This window comes from Carcharodon carcharias, chromosome 14, assembly GCF_017639515.1.
Source record: "Carcharodon carcharias isolate sCarCar2 chromosome 14, sCarCar2.pri, whole genome shotgun sequence".
Classification (NCBI taxonomy): domain Eukaryota; kingdom Metazoa; phylum Chordata; class Chondrichthyes; order Lamniformes; family Lamnidae; genus Carcharodon; species Carcharodon carcharias.
This window is the reverse complement of record NC_054480.1, coordinates 36029764-36047438: the sequence shown is the minus strand read 5'-3', so window position 1 is coordinate 36047438 and position 17675 is coordinate 36029764. Positions and strand designations below refer to the sequence as shown.

The 17675-nt window shown below is 38.6% G+C and overlaps 1 protein-coding gene across 4 annotated transcripts in view; it reads left to right on the top strand.

Annotated features, from left to right (window-relative positions):
* The window catches only part of LOC121286904 (tumor protein D54-like), a 71768-nt gene that overhangs the window by 11565 nt on the left and 42528 nt on the right, over positions 1-17675 (top strand). For 2 of the 4 annotated variants that reach the window (XM_041204139.1, XM_041204138.1), the window contains exon 4: positions 3827-3886. The exons of the other annotated variants lie outside the window; for them this stretch is intronic. In XM_041204139.1, the coding sequence (XP_041060073.1) occupies positions 3827-3886 (60 nt within the window). The remainder of the gene's footprint in view (positions 1-3826; positions 3887-17675) is intronic. 4 annotated transcript variants of the gene reach the window in all.

Below are 17675 nucleotides of genomic sequence, written 5' to 3'. Positions count from 1 at the left end.
TGAAGTGGCATCACTGTTATAATGTTGGAAATTTGGCAACTAATTTGTGCACAAAAAGCTCCTGTGAACAGTCATGTAAAATTAATTTATCATTATTAGCAACAGTTAGTTTGAAGTACAGTTTAGTTGTTGGAAGTACTATATTTTAGAAGAGAGCTTTAAAACATCAACTCCAGCTGATCCTGACAGGTGCACATAAAGAATAAGTGCTTAATTATTTACATGAGGATGGCTAGTGTTTGACCATGCCTTTCTAAAACCTTTTTCACCTTTCCTAGAGGTGCTTTGGAAAAAAAGAGCTGTAATCTCCTGCTGTGAGTAGCATTTTTAGTTGAGGATTAACAGATGATTGCCGAAGGCCTAACAGCAGTGTAGGTCTGCATATGGCTCAAGCTGAAAATAGATAATGTTCTAGTTATTGTTTGAGTTGTTCACCTTCCTGTTGGAAAGTTAGTACCTGACAACAGCACTGTGGCAGAGGTGCATATCCCTGCTGAAGCTTTACACGCTAAATGGGCATGTACAACGTAAATAGCACTCATCATCAATATGTTGTTCTGATTGGCCCAGGGATAGTCGTAGATATAGGCCCATATCTTCCAATCAGGATTGGACACACTGGGCAGAATTTTATGGCAGTGGGATTTTATGTTCCTGTTGATGTCAATAGATTTTAGAATGGCTCACCCCATTTTAAGCTGTAAAACTCTTGCCCATATTTCTGACCCTGATCAGAAAGAAAATTCACACTTTAATTTAGTCTGATTTTTGAGTGATTACTTTTCTGATTGAGCATCTTCTGATGAAGGATCCTTCATAGCTGACCCAGTGCAGCAAACCTCGCAAAAGCAGCACCAAGAATCTGTGCATAAGCCCTTTTTACGGCACTAGTTGTAGTACTCCAGTGAGTAAAGGGTGTAAGTGTCCTAAAGCTGCTTCGAAAACAGCTAAGGAGATAAGTGTGTAAGATAAGGGGCTAGAGTGGCAGGTGGTTGAGTTGGGTTTTGGAGGCTGGTCAGTACAGGGGTGTGTCAGACAATGGGGTGTCAGTTGCATCGTTCCCCAGGAGGTAGACTTGGAGTATTTTATTGAACGTTTTCTGGGTAACTATCCTGGTAAGTAAGTCGGAAGTGTCAAGTCTCCAATTCAAACTCCAGTTGCATACTTTTCAGAGAGCCCCAGGGAACAGGGGAATTGCCTAGTGGAACTTAAGACTTCCCAGGGCATTTTCCACAGGAGTCGGTGCATTGCAAATTCTGAGGGATCTCATCGTGCATCTTCAAGGCTATGTTCGGTCTCCAACTATCCAGAGACCAGAAGATCTGGGCTAATTTTATACAAGGCATAAGATATCATATGCATTAGAATTTGATAACTGTAAAATACTTTTTTTAAAAATCCCTATGGATAAGTCAAAGACAGTTGTTGTGCAGACTATTGTAGGACAAATGATAGCATGTTGCTCAAGAGATTTAAATACATTTGCCAGAACTGAATCATGTAGCAAAAAAAGAAAACTGGCCTAATGGAAGGGAGGAAGAGCATACTGCGAATTCTTTCACTCCCTTTCACTTTTTTTCATGACTTTCTTATTCCACCATGGAATGCCAGCATTGCTGGCTTGGCCAACATTTATTGCACGTGAAAAGATGCTGCTGCGCTGCTTTGAACTGCAGCAGTCCATGTGTTGTAGGAACACCCACAGTGTTTTTGGGAAGGAAGTTCCACAGTTTTGACCCAGTGACAGTGAAGGACTTCACACCCATTCCCTGAAATGTCCTTGTGACAAACCTACAGTTTGCCTATTTTTTTTTTTTTAGCAATAATGTTAGGTTTGGATGCCAGAAATGTTCTTTGATACCCTCTGGGTTCAAGAACAGGATCCCTTTGTAACTTGAATATCTAATAAAAATGCTTAACCTATTTTGAAATGTTTGTAATTTCAGATCCTGACTAGGCATTATATATGAAATAAATCAATTGAACCAGGCAGCCTGCTTTCACTACATTCAGCTCTTATGAAATGGCATTGATACTATTCAGGGAGTAACCAGCAGTAATCGGTGTTTGGTCAAAAATATGATTCGGTGAATTCTGTGGGAGAAAATTAATAAAAGAATGGAAAGAATTTGCTTTCATTTAGCTGCATTTCATGACCTTGGAACATCTCAAAAGCAGTTTACAGTCATTGAATTACTTTTGAAGTGTAGTCACTTTTGCATGGGTAAAAGAAAACAATTTCTTGAACAGCAAGCTAGTGCAAATAACTAGATAGGTGACCAGATTATCTGATAAGATTTGATTTGAGGGAAAAATGTTGGCTGGCTACAGTGGAATATAGTGTAATTAAAACTGATCTGGCTCCAATTCAAAATTAGAAACCTAGTTTTAGAGCAGAAACAAGGAGACTTGAAGTGAGATGGGCAAAGTAAGAGCATGAGTTAAGTTCATCAAATTGACTGCAATTAAAGTGGCTAGTTCAATGTAATGTTCAACTGTGTTCTTTGAGTAGCATGAGTTTGGTTGACACTTTAGAGAAATGATAGTTATTATTTGGCAAAACTAGGGATTGGAGATGTATAAAGGTCCTTTTAAAAAAGAATGTGTAAGGTGAGCCGAGAGGTATGAAATGTTGGTCAGAGACCTGAGTTAGCCTGAAATACAATTAAGGTCAAAAGGGAGACTTGCATATAAAAAGCAGTGCTGGCCAGTGTGTAGAAGGATGTAAGATTACACATCAAGTCAGAGTTACAGTGCTCATAATTAAGTAACAGATGAAAATCTGGAGCTGTTGGAAAGATGCACTGATAGGTAGGGAGAAAACTGTAACAGACTTTATTTTGCATCCTTAGCTGCAATTGTACAAATGCAGTCTGCAGGTTGAAATGCTTGAAAATTGAGTGAAATGTTGAGAAACCAAATTTTTGTGTATAAAGTGTTCTCCTTTTATTGACAGTAATTTTCTTGCCAAGATAGAGACTTTAACTTGTTTCATCTCTTCTTCTCCCCTCCCTGCCCCCACCTCTGGCTATGACAATAACTCTAGACATTGTATTGGAAAGACTTGAGTGCAAATGGTAAGGGTGGAGTGATTCCTCATTGGCCCAAGCTCAGCTCTGGAGTTGTTCACCTAAGAGACCATGCTCATGCAGAAATCTTATTTCCCAATTTGAGGCGGAGCTTGGCTCGACTTGAAGTTTAGAAGTACGCAGTCACATTGTACTTGTGGCAGATCCTACAGACCTGCTGATGTATTAGAGCAAATATTGTTGCTTTGTACAGAAGCTTTTTATTGACAAGAAAAAGTCAGTTTCTAGCCTATTATTCTAAACATTGAACGTTGCTGTTCCAAAATACACGGTGAACTCCTTAAATGTTGATGATGAAAGCTGTCCATTTTAGCAGTGTGTAACATGGGACCTGGGCAAAAACCCATCTTTGAGCTTAATGGAGACTTTTTACAAAGAACTATTGGCTAAAATGTTTTGGATGTTCAAGAGCAATTTTTGATAGGTGCGCTAACCAGTTTGAGAGCCCTAGTAAAATGTTCTTATGTCTGATCCTTTTCAAATGTAAACCTTTCTTGATACAAATTCTGAACAAGGGAAGACGTATAAGTATGTAGATGCTTAAATTAGCTGCAACCCCAGAAGGTGGACGTTCATGATGTAAGTAGTTAATTGGGACTGTTGAGCCCAAATCTTTTTTTAAAAAAAGTTAGCGCCTTCTGCAAAAGTACTGCCTTATTAGTTTATAAAGTATTTCCTTTCTCTGCTTTTAAAATAATTTCATGATCTACTGAATAAATTTCTCTTTATCTTTATAGCTATAAAGGCGCATCTGAAAAAGTTGAAGATTTGAATAAGACAATCACTCAGTCTGAAGTGTGAGTGATCTTTCAATGGTTAAGAAATTGGTGCAAGTGAGATGGAATATAATCTTGGGTGTTTGTGTTCAGAGAACCTTGTTTATTAATCACATCGCAGAATACTGCATGGAATCAACATTTAAATCAGATACCTTGTTTAAGTTAGCCTTGCCTTCCTTTGTTGCTTAGTGGGCAAATACGTTGTCCACTGAGTTGAGCCAAATCACTTCTCTAAGGACATCCCAAAATATCTTATTTCCAATGAATTGATTTTGAAATGCAGTCACTGTTACCATGTAAGTTGATGTATATTGTAAGCACTGCAAACTGATACTGCAGGTGCTGTTATATGACAGACATCCTCACCATAATAAGGCTTCATCTTTTTTTGCATCAGTTGGGGCAAAATCACTGCTTAAAGAAGAAAGTGCCTTTAAATTTTTCAGTGACTAACTACCCCTTTTTGCCAGTTGGTATGTAGTTGGCAAAGATTAACTGTACTGAGGGTAATTCTATTTCCCTTTTGATTATGGTGTAAACATGGCTTAAATTTCCTCAGCCCACCTGCACTGAAAATAGTGACACATTCTTTTTTGAAATTTTGCCATTGTAAGCTGTTGACTGGGCCACCACATATGTCTTTCACCCACTTAGCTCACTTAATAGCACTTCTGCCTTTGTGTCAGAAACTTTTGGTTCAAGCCCCATCCAGGACTTGAGCACTTCAGTGCACTGAGCAAAGTGTTGTTAGAGAGGCTACCTAACCTCTTGTGAGATGTTAAATCAAGGCTCTGGCTCTGAATGCTTGAGGTCGGTGTTTGAAATCTTTTGGCATTATTTAGGAAATGTCAGAGTTCTTCTAGTTATCACTCTTCCCTCAACGATTCTCGCCAAGAAAAGATTAACTAGTAATTCATCCACGGCTACCACATTTACCCACATAAAGTAACTACACAATTTAATTCACTTTACGTGAAAACTTTGGGAAATTTTTGAGAGATGTACAAGATGTTTTTGGTTGGTTTCAACCTATGGACTGAATGGTCAATTGCCAACTTCTGTTACAAATAAGTTTCTCTGAAATGCAATTTTTCTTTTTGCATGGTAAGGTGTGTATGTATCTAGAGTTTTACAATGGCCAAATAAGGGCATTTAACATGTCAGGGAGAATTGGGAAGCTTGGTTTGGTGGGAAATGTAATTATGTTGGGTTCATTTACCTGATGTTAAATGTACAACCAGGGTGGTTAAACTCCGAATTAGGCTATTGAAATGCTGTTCCTTCTCAGGCTCGTTCAAAATATTACAATTTAGCTTTCTACTGTACAAGCTCCTGGTATTTTGAAATACCTGGTCTGAGATACTTTTTATTTAATATTACAATAAAGTAACTTCATTGTCATGCTTTTGTGTGCTTACACATGCCATTGGAGCTGGCCTCCACTCTCAATGCAATTACCACTCTGGATGCCAATCCAGTGTTCAGACCTTCTTGTCTTCGTTTGCTATGGCTGTCCTGAGTGGGACTCAAACCCGTAACCCTCTTGACTCTGTGGCAGGAAAGCTATCACCTGAGTTGAGGCCCACTCTGTAACAAGAGAATGGTGCACAGAAATTAGCACCCTGAGACCCACACTATAGAAGGGCTGAATATAGAATCTGTTATGGCTAAGGTGAGAGTGAGACACACAATTACTTTGATATTTGATGTGCTCCTCTGTGCTCGTCCAGTGTTCTTTTGTGCTGATGTCATGATACTTACATTATGATGTCAGGCCCTGGAGATGTCAAAGCTCGTTAGCTGCATTTAATAGCCTGACTTAACTGTAGAAATGGCTTTCTCTATTTTGCTTGGCTTGTAGAAACATTTGGGATTAATTTCAGTGGTGCTGCTAGCTTATTAGGAGTTGCTTGCTAGGAATCAGTGCTATCTATGTAATATAGCAATGTTTGTTTCTTTCAGTCTCTTTTGACAGCATCTGGCTGTTGTATCACATAATAGACAAAACCAGTCCTTAACTAGTGCACACGGTGAATGCAGATAGTTGAGACTATTTTCCAAAAAATAGGCCATGGAGAAGAAAAGCAAATAATTGAATAATTGTTGAAAATTCATTTTAAGGTAACATGCATTACTTATGATTTAGATGGCTGTTAAAACCTCTAGGTGATCCTAAAACGCCTGGCAATCTTTTGAATGATGGGAGTACAAGCAGGAAACATGCACGATGTTCTAGTATTTCCAGTTGAGTTCTGAAGTCAGTAGAATTTGTCAACTTCCACAACTAGGTAGAGAAGTGATCCACAAAAATTATAGTGCAAACTGTATCAGGCTGGTTGGTGTAATGGTACATTTCTCTGCTTTGTGTGGAGTTCGATCTCACTACTTTGTCAGTCTAGCTGACATTGCCGCAATGAGTCAATTTCTTCCACTCAAGTTCTTGAAGACCAATGCCGTTGTTTTCATCCCATCCTCTTGTTCTTCCTCCATTCCGCAAGATGCGTTGGGCCTTTTTCTTGATTAAAATGTTACATAAATAATGATTATTACTTGCTATATTCTTCCCTTTCACACTAGGAAAAAATTAGAAATGTGTTGGATCTGCAGGTGGGGATAAAATGTCTGTTCTAACCTCTCACTTGGGACTGCATTTCTGGTTTTGCCTATCCCTCATTAGATGGTGAATTTTAGAGGAAATTGTTAATCTACCCCCTTCAGATTACTATGCGTTTGGGTCATGTTCTTATTTCTTCTTGTCCAGTCAAATGTGCTTTGTAGCTCTTGAGTGGAATTCAAGCACTCCTCACTCCCTCTCTTGTGGAGAGAATGGGAGAGGGAGTGCAAGAGTCAGAAAGAGATTGATAGGCTAGCAGGGCTTTGCATTAAATCCATTCATACCTAGAGTGCTTTTATAGTAGCCATGTTTTATAGCACCAGATTGTTTTCCAAGTCTCTCACTTTTAATCTGTCCACTGTAGTGAGATGAGGTTTAAGTATTTTTTGTCATGTGCTCTCTTGCTCTGGGTATTCCCTTCATATAACAGTGACACAGTATGCATTATCCATTAGTGGCCCAAGAGGAGTTTACTTGCAGAAATTTAAAATAATTTGAGAGGAAATCACTACAAATTCATGAATCTCCGATAATTTGAGTTTTGTCAGGATCTTTTTGGACAAATGCCAAAGATTTTGACGTAATTTGTCGTCATCCTTTCATGATGGTGGCTATGGTATATCAGTTTTTGTCGTCATGAGTAACTGAAAGAGTGCTTCCAAAACTGGGGAAAATGTCTCTTTCCATGTACTGTGGCGTTTCCCCCAAATGGAGAGGGCTGAATCCAATAGATAAATAAACCACTTTTGCAAATTGGGAAAATTCGGTGTTCAGAGCTTCAGATTATTTTGAGCATTTTATTCAGGCCACTGATGTGAAATTAGGAGGTAGAGAAAGTCAGTATCACTCCAACTTGCTAGTTTATATTGCGATATGTGTGTGTGTGTGTCTCCGAGTTTTATTTCCAGGAGCAAAATTAACAACACAGGCTATTTTCCTTTGCCTTTACTTAGCAGCCAGGGTTTTCATGAAGTGTTTGTCTGTGATCAGTACATTTTTTGGGATGTAGTGCAGTCACCACAAGGATATATTTCTTGCTGGCTTCACCAGGCAACTTGGGAAGGGGAGCTCAATTCTGCAGATGCTCAAGCTTTTCCTCTAATAAGCTTCAGCTAACATCAAAACAAAAAATAATTGTTTTAGTTGCATTATTCCAAATTACCCACAAGGATGTTTTTCTATCTTGAGGATCAATCTTGCCCTGAAGGCACCCCCTCATGTGCTCCCTCCCTCCCACTCCAGTGAAAAATTGTATTCCAATTACAAATTAATGAGCTTTTTCACTTCATCGTACTGGTTTCATAGTTGTGTCTGTCTATTGAGACTTCTTCAACCAAATCTGCTCGGTTATTTGATTTTTCTCCTTTGTTTCCCCCCACCCGTCAACTATTGCACCCACCCCCACCACCACCACCTTCCTCACCAAACCATTGGATCCCCATTTCTTCAAACAAAAGCAAAACACTGAATGCTGGAAATCTGAAATAAAAACAGAAAATGCTGGAAATACTCAGCAGGCCAGGCAGCATCTACAGAGAGAGGAGTTGTTGTCATTTCAGGTCAGTGACCTTACACACTGGAAAAACTTGGAAACATATTGGTTTTAAGCAGGTAAAATGGGGGAGGGTGGTAAAAGAACAAAAACAAAGAGCAATCAGCGATAGGCTGGAAGACAGGAGTCGGTAAATGAAAGAGTTGGTTATGCAGAGCCAAAGGGACAAGATAATGGGACATGAAACCAAACGTGTGTCCAGTCTTGTGTCCTATTACCACCCCTTTTGGCTGTGTCTAACCAGTTCTCTTGTCATTTACACTTTCCTGGCTTCTGCCCTATCACCGATATTCATTTTTGTTCTTTTTCTACCCTCTCCCATTTAATTTGCTGAAAACCTATTACACTTAACTTTTTTTTTCCCCCAGTGCTGTTGAAAGGTCATTGACCTGCAATGTTAACTGTTTTCTCTCCACAGATGCTGCCTGACCTGCTGTGGATCTCCGTTTCTTACTTGAAGCTTCAGTTCTAAATATGGCATGGTGTTAGGGAAGTGAATAATATATTGGAAGGGATGCACTTTTTACAGCCATCATGGGTGATGGGTGCATCTTTGGCATGATTTAGAAACAAAGTGACTGGAGATCGAGGCAGTCCAGATAGCACATCAACTACTCAGTTAAGGGTGGGAGCATTTTCAGACCCCCAGTACATGTCAAATCACTGCTTCCGAATGAATAATCAATAGCCTGATTTCTGGGTGTTTGTTTAAAAAAAAAAAAGAGGACTTGTTCATGATCCCTTTGGCAGGCTCAATCTATTGGAATATTCTGTGGTTTTCTTTATTGTCCACAGCAAACCAATGGATCTAGTTGGGATAGGTGAACAAAGGGATCTCTGAGTACACAGGTTAGCAAACCAGACTCTGGTTTATCTTGGGAGGGATAGAATTGAAAAGTAGGCAAATTATGCTGGACCTGTTGTTAGCCCACACTCCGAGTGCTGCATTCAGTCATTGCCATTTTATAAAAGACTTGTGGAGGCACTGGAGCAGGTGCAGAAAAAATTTAGGATGATAGTAGAAATGCAAGGAAATGCATGACAAGAAAGGATGAACAGGCTGCACTTTGTTCTCTTGGAAAAAGAAGGCTGTGGGAAAAGAAGTCTTTAAAATTGAAACGTTTTTATACAGTGCAGCACGGTTGAGGAACTAAATGAGTACTTTTCATCCTTCTTCACCAAGAAAGAAGATGCTGCCTAAGTCATAGTGAAGGAGGGGTAGTTGAGAATTTGATAAAAAGGAGGTATTAGGCTGGTTATACTTAAAAGTTGACAAGTCGTTTGGACCACATGAGATATCGGGTCAGAGGGAATTAAGGGTGGAAATTGTGGATACAGTGGCCATGATCTTTTAATCCTCCTTTAGAAAACCTCAGTGTAGGAAAGCTGTTAAAAATAATTCAGGACAAAATTAACAGTCACTTGTACAAATGTGGATTAATTAAGCAAAGGCAGCATGGATTTATTAAGGGCAACTCTCATGTATAGCTGACTTGAGTTTTCTTGATGAGGTAACAGTTAATGTGGGTGATGTATGTGGACTTCCTAAAGGTGTGACTTGGTACCACATAACAGGCTTGTGAACAAAGTTGAAGCCTGTGGAATAAAAAAAACAGTGGCAGTATGAATACCAAGTTGGCTGAGCGACAGGAAATGCAGTAATGGTGGAAAGTTGTTTTTCAGACTGGAGGCAGCTATACAGTGAAGTTCCCTAGGGGTTGGCATTAGAACCACAGTTTTTCTTGATTTATATTAATGACCTTGATTTGGGTGTTTAGTGCACAATTTTAAAATGTGCAGATGATTAAACATTTGGAAGTATTGTGAACTCTTGAGGATAGTGATAAACTTCAAGGATATAGACTGGTTGATGCAATCAGTCAGGAAGCTGTAATAAGACACAAAGGGTCTTAGGCTTTATAAATAGAGGCATAGAGTACCAAAATAAGGTGGTTATGATGAACTCTTGTAAAACATTGGTTTGTCCTGAACAAGAGTCTTGTTCTGGGCATCACAGTTGAGTGAAAGCATTGGAGAGGGTGCAAAAAATATTTACGAGACTGGTTCTGGGATGAGAGATTTCAGTTACGTGGATAGATTGGCGAAGCTTGGTCTGTTTTTCTTTGAGAAAAGAAGATTATGAGATTTGAAAGAGCTGTTCAAAACCATGAAGAGTCTAGCCAGAATAAGTGGAGTGAGACTGTTCCATCAGCAGAAGGGTTGGGAACCAGAGGACAGTGATTCTCTGGTGATTGGCAAAAGAGGTGACATGGAAAATGCTTTTACACAGTGAGTGGCTAGGATCTTTAGTGTTGTGGAGGTGGATTCAATCATTACTTTGAAAGGAGAATTGGATAATTATCTCAAGAGAAAATAGTCAGAGCTATGGGAAAAGACAGGGGAGTGAATGTCGCTCAATAATCTTGCAAAGAGCTGGCACGGACATGACTGATCCAACAGTTTCCATTAGTGCTGCAATTATTCTTTGATTTTACTTGGGGAGGAGCATAACTGAAGATCATCAATATAAGATAGCCGCTAAGAAATCCAATTGGGATTCAGAAGAAACTTAGTTAACTGAAGAGTGATGAGAATCTGGAGCTCGCTACAATGCTATGGTTGAAGCAAATAATATTGATGCATTTAAAGGGAAGGCTAGGGAGAAAAGGACACAAGATTTCACTGAGATTTAGATGAGAAATGATGGGAGGAGGCTTGAATGGAGCAAAATCACAAGCATGGACTGGTTGGGCTGAGTGATCTGTTTCTGTGCCATATAGGATTTTCTTTTCCTTCCTCGTGCTTTTCCAGCTTACCCTTCAATAGTTTCTGCACGAGGCCACCATGAATGCAACTGTTTCCCTTCACTTAATGGACCCATCTTCCTAAATGGAAGATTTCTACAAAGATAATTTGAGAAATAACGAAGACCCAAAATGCTTTAATTTTCCCTGAATTGAGACCTCAATTTAGTTGTTAAAATTAATGTACCTTCCCTGTGGCCTAATCAGAAAGATAGAAAATTGTATAGTTATTAGCTTCACCCTCCATTTTGTGTTTGTGAACTGTATTTGAATTGGCTTTTAGACTGGGCATGCGTAGCTGTATTTTCTGCTAGCCATCCTCATTTCAGCAAACACCCCCTAATTTTGTTTGTCACCATCCAATCAATTTTGGCGTCACTATATATAGACTTTCACGTACATGTTAAGTCAGGCCGTGTAAAGTGTCTTCAAAACATTTAGTTATTGCCAATGGCTAACAGAAAACCTATAGCAAATCAATAGCTCAAAGATAAAAACAAAAAACTGCGGATGCTGGAAATCCAAAACAAAAGCAGAATTACCTGGAAAAACTCAGCAGGTCTGGCAGCATCGGCGGAGAAGAAAAGAGTTGACGTTTCGAGTCCTCATGACCCTTCAACAGAACTGGGTTCTGTTGAAGGGTCATGAGGACTCGAAACGTCAACTCTTTTCTTCTCCGCCGATGCTGCCAGACCTGCTGAGTTTTTCCAGGTAATTCTGTTTTTGTAATCAATAGCTCAAGTAAGTACTTACTAACCTGTGTATTTCCAACATTTGAGTTTTGTTACATTTACTGTAAAGAAAATAATCATAGAATAGTACAGACAGAAGGAGGTTTTTTGAGCCGTCCAGACTGCCAGCATTTAGTCCAATTTAGAGTAAGCTTTGTTGGAGAAACTTAGGTTAACTGAAACCAAATTCCTCCATGGTTAATGGTACAGAATGTATACTGCTACATGGTTATAAACAAAACTTGGCTTGTGTTTCACCTGTGGAATTTGCTTTCAGGAGTAGGTAATGAAGAGTAATTACTTGGAGGAGCTTAAGTTACAGTATCAGCAGAGCCTGTGACATCCCCTTCAGTTGCAAACTTTCATTACTTCATGATTTGGAAATGACAGTACAGAATAATGAATCTGTTTCTACTGTAGATTAAAGACACTGATTTTGCATTTCCATATAGACTATACATTATATTTGTAAAGATAATACATTAGCTGGGCATTACTCAAGATGGGTTTTGGGGAATCATGGTTTAAATAACTGGTTGTTTGTCATAATTTAAGACATAAGGGCCACAGAACTTGTGATGGCCCTTGGGGGCTGAATTCACAAATTTGGCCAGTATTCTGAGGAAACCATAAATGAATTCTAGAAATTTTTAATATCTGGACAAGGATTTAGGTTTGCTGTTGGATTCTTAGTTTCTATTAACATGAGCTGAAAGCCAGTGAGTGACAACACACAGGGAGGGGTGGCGATCACCCAAGTATGGCAGAACTGGAATGTCACCAATTCTGACAACCTTGTTATGCATAGCATGTTTATGTCCATCTTTGTGTGTTTGTCTCTGTTTCTGCACCTCTGTTTTTCTCTATTTGAGTGTACTTTCCCATGTATTTAGGAACACAACAGTATGTTGTTCAGTCCCTTGAACCTGTTCCTGTTCTGTCATTGAGTTAGATCATGGGTAATCTGTGATTCAACTTCATTTACTGAATATTGATCCCTATCCTTTGCTGTCCTGACCTAAACTAAAACCGAACAATCTCTTAATTTTAATTGGTCCAGAATCTACAGCCTTTTGATGGAAAGAATTCCAAATCTCCACTACCATTTGTGTGAAACTGTCCTGATTTGACTCTTGAATAGACGAACTCTAATTTTAAGATTGTGCCTCCTTGTTCTGGATTTCTCCACCTGAGGAAATTTTTCCTTATGTATTTGCCCTATTGAAACTGTTTATCATTTTGAATGTCTCAACTAGATCACTCAATCATCTGAATTTAATAGATTACAAGCCAAGTATATGGAACTTGTCTCATAATTTATCCTTTAGTCCTTGGCTGCATTCTGGTGAATTTGTGCTGTACCCAATGGCAAATGTATCCTTGCTCAGGTGTGGTGCCGAAAACTGAGTGCCATACTCCGGATGTGGTCTGATCAGTGCTGTATACAATTTGAGCATAATTTCTTCCTCTTGAAATTCCACCTCCTTTGAGATAAAGGCCAATCAATATTCCATTACGTTTTTCGGTTAAATTTTATACCTGTGATTTGTGCACCATGAGACACATTATTTTCAAAATGGCAAGACTGATTCTGATTTTTTTTTTGCATCCATGCTGGATTACCTCACACTTCACCACACTGAACTTCACCTGTGATAGTTTTATCCAGTCACTCAATCTTACTGTAACTTTCTAACTTCTTACTCCCATCTATGTCATCTACTGCACCTCCTGATTTAGAACCATCCGCCACCTTGAACTTTCTTGTTCTAAATCATTGATTATACTGAAAAGCTAAGGTTCCAGTACAGATCCCTAAGAAATGTAACAGGTCACATTCCACTAATCAGATTATATTCCCTTTATCCCTATTCTAACTCATATCACCCAATTCATGTACCAAGGTTACCTCCAATTCCATGTGCTCTCTTATTTTTGCAACTAATCTCTTGTACAAAATATCACAATGCCTTCTGGAAGTCCTTATAAACATTGATAAATTGTCCCCTGTATTCCTTGCTAGTGACATCCACAAAAGGTCCAGCTTTTTTGGTCAGGCAAGACCTACTCTTCACAAATTCAAGCTGACTTTGATCAGCTCATACTTGTTTATATGGTGAGCTGCTCTATCTGCTAACAGATCCTAGTAACTTGCCCACAACTGTTAAATTGACAGGTCTTTGGTTTCCTAGTACCTCCCTTTCCTCAGTTCTTAAATAGTGGCCTTTACAATTTTTCAATTCCAAGTTGTATTTCCCTAATCTAGCAAATTTTAGAAAATAATGACTAATTTATCTTCAGTCCCTCCACCTGTTTCTTTTAATACATTAGGATGGAAATAATTTTCTGGAGATTTGTTTTCCTTCAGTCCTGTTACTTTGCCCAATATTACATAAAATCCATTAAGTTGCTTCCCAAAATTTACTTTTAGGTTCTTGTTTCTTGACTATGAAAATGGACACAAAGTATTCATATAATTAAGCAGCACAGAAGGATGCCGTTGTACCTGTCTTAGTTCTTAGGTAGATTTATCCAATTAATCCCACTCTCTTATTCTTTCCATTTAACATGATTGCCATTTTGTTATTATCCATTATCGGTTATAAAATGTTTTGTTCCAGATAATTGCCCCAAAGAAATTCATTGGCTTTGCTATTGAGCTGGTGGTCTTCTCCAAGTGTGTGAAAATTAAAACCTTCCATAATAACCTCCATTGTTTCTGTTAGATAATTCTCTCATCTCTTTTTATATATTTTCTCCCCATTCCCTATTACATCACTGTTGTCATGGAATCTGCAAAAACTTCCCACCAGAGTCTTGTATCCTTTACTTTTTTGATAAATAAGTGTTAGAGTATTAGGTATTCAAGGAGGAGTTAAGAGGGCTCACAGCAAATATGTTCCTGCTATGAAAAAGGGTGTGACTCTAAACCTAGACCTTACTGCCCCACACCCTCTCTCCTCACGGATGTCAAGAAGCGCACAGAATAGGATAAGGCTAAAAAGCTATGAGGAAAGATTGGATAGATCTGTGGTTATTCGCTTTTGAACAGTGAAGGCCTGGGGTGATGTTAGCATGGTTATAAAATTGAGGGGCCTAGATAAAGTGGTTAGGATGGACCTTTTTGCAGAGCAGAGAGATCAATAACCAAGGTGTATAGATTTCAAGTATTCGGTAGAATGACTAGAGAAAACTTAAGAAATGTCTTCACCGAGAGGGGGGTGGGGGGAGTTCTACAGCTCACTGCTTGAAAGGATGGTCGAGGCAGAAACTATCATCACGTCTATTTTTTTTTTAAAAAGTACTTAAATATAGACTTGGAAGTGCTCTGACATGTAGGCTTAAGGACCCAAAAGCTGGAAAGTGGAATTAGGCTGGAAGATTTCTTTTTGGCTGGCACAGACACGAGGGGGCTGGTTGTCCACCACCTGTGTCGTAATTTTTTTTATTTTTCTACATTGTGTTCCATCCATATGTTCCCACTATCTGTTCACCATTAATCATGTCCTTTCTGATGTTGTGCTCATGTCTATCATCAAGGATACTGTTCCACAAAACCTTAAAATAAATAGCTTTTTATTTCAGTTGATTTTTGAAGGTGTGGAATGCTAGAAATTCAAAGAAATATTCCTTCATTTGACTATCTTAAATGCCAGTACGTCATAAAAAATGACACCTCGGGCACAGACGACCTGATCTCTCTCTCCAGTTTTCAAATGCATCATTAATTCTGGGCAAAATATCAAGCAGAAGCACAAATCTTTAGAAACATTTTGAAGCATTAAAGTCAAAATAACCAAGGTATTAAAACACACAAGTTCAATTGACTTAGCCATGTTCGTATGAAACCTCTGATTTTATTTAAAACTCTTTTTCGAGCAATAGAAATTTCAATCAGTGAGGAAAGAATTTGGAGATGAACTTTAGTCGACTGGATTCAGTTCATCAACAAACCTGGCTGTGAAATTCATGTACGGTTCTCCTGTTGTGGTATGTTGATCTATCAGTTCCCCATCACAAAATAGGCAGGGGGAGCAAGGTTAACGTGGACAACAAGTGTAAGCCATTGCAACATTTTTTTAGTGTATGTGGTGTTTATAACTGTTGGATCTTTCTGGCTATGGACTCTTTTTGCATTTTTAGCCCAAACTGCTGACTCCCTGTATCAGCTTCGTGTTTACAGAACTCATACCCTTCAAAATCCTTTAATGTTAAATATTACTACAATAGTTAACATGATATTTAGTTGCTTATAGTGGCTGCAGATTGCAATGACAGAATGTAGTTCTTGTTTTCCTTCAGGCGTTCATTGTTGCAAATCTGCTCTTTCCCTTCCCAAAATCATATTTCCTATTTTGCTTGCTTAAAATACTATTAGCACTACTCTGTATTGTCTGCGTACAATACCTTGTATTTAATGCAGATTATCATACTGGCGAAAATAATCCGCAATTTGGAACTAACATTATTAAACTGAAATTTGCTTAAGAAAAAAGTATGATTCTTCATTTCTTAAATCTAAAATGCTTCACTATTCTAGCCTGACTGGATGTGCACCCCAGTTTCCAGTGAAGAGGCCTGCCTGGAAATTAATATTTCATGGCCTGTAGTAATGGTGTTGTATGACAATTTGCATTTATATAATCCCTTTTATATAGTTATATGTCCCCAGGTGCTATTTATACTCGCCAGTTGATGGGGAAAGGAACCAGCTTTTTTTCCCAGTTGGATAAAGTTCTTTGGTTCAACTTGTTACTCCATAAAACAATTATTTACGGTTAGCAACTTGCCATCTGTTGGAAAACCAAATTCAATTGTTAATGATTAAACTTTAATCGCTGATATTTAAGCTGTGGGTTAGTACATTGTTGCATAGCTAATTGCCTTCCCGAGAACTCTGATATATACTTTTAATTATGAGCATAAATGAATGCTTCATTAACATTATTTTCATTTTAAAGTTCAATTCTTGCTCCTCGTTATGTCTTCAAAGAACTACCTCTTGAAATTCAATGACCAGTAGGAAGGTACAACAGCTGCCCTCGTTATGGAAAAGTCTCTAAAATCAGTGTAAAACTCTGGGAAGAAGATTTGGCATTGTAGCCAGAACGCAAGTGCAAGAGAAAAACTAAACCCAAGATTCGGATGTGGAAATGAAACACTGGATTAGATTGAGATGTATTAAACCTGATCTCTTATTTTGCTTAAAATCTTTGGCCGTTTTGAATTTTGCATTCATATTTTGTCCATAATTATTTAACCAGTATATAACCCTAATTGGTCAAACAGTTCATTTTTGCAAATAAGTAAAAAAAATTGTAAACTTGAGGAAGGATGTAGTTGCATTGGAGGCGGTTCAGAGGAGGTTCACTAGATTGATTCCAGAGATGCGGGGCTCCTCTTATGAGGAGAGAGTGAGCAGTTTAGGCTGTACTTGCTAGAGTTTAGAAGGATGAGAGGAGATCTAATTGAGGTACATAAGATGCTAAAGGGGATGGACAAAGTAGACATGGAGAGGATCCTTCCCCTTGTGGGGCATTCTAGAACGAGGCGCTATAGTTTTAGGCTAAGGGGTGGTAGATTTAAATCAGAGATGAGGAATTACTTTTCTCAAAGGGTCAAGAATCTGTGGAATTCACTACCTCAGAGTGCAATGGATGCTGGGACACTGAATAAACTTGAGGGGATACAGATTTTTAATGAGTAATGGGTTGAAAGGTTATGGGGAGAGGGCAGGAAGTTGGAGTCGAGGCCGAAATGAGATCAGCCATGACTGTATTGAATGGCAGGGCTGGCTTGAGGGGTTGAATTGCCTGCTCCTCCTAGTTCTTATGTACTTATGTAATATATGAATTGGTAATGCAGTTGCCTTTCACTTCTAGGACCTTGGTTGAAATTCAGTCTGGATTGGTGGAAATATCAACTGATGGTTTCACATTTTGGGCATAGCTTAAACTTTAAAAACTGTAAAGGAAACTACAAGTTAGTTAACTGTCAATCACCTGTAAGTAATTCCCTAAATGGAGCTGTTACTATGAGTACAATGATGACTGAGCACTTGGATATGACTCAAAGTTTTATTAAAATAAAGCGCATCTGACTGTTC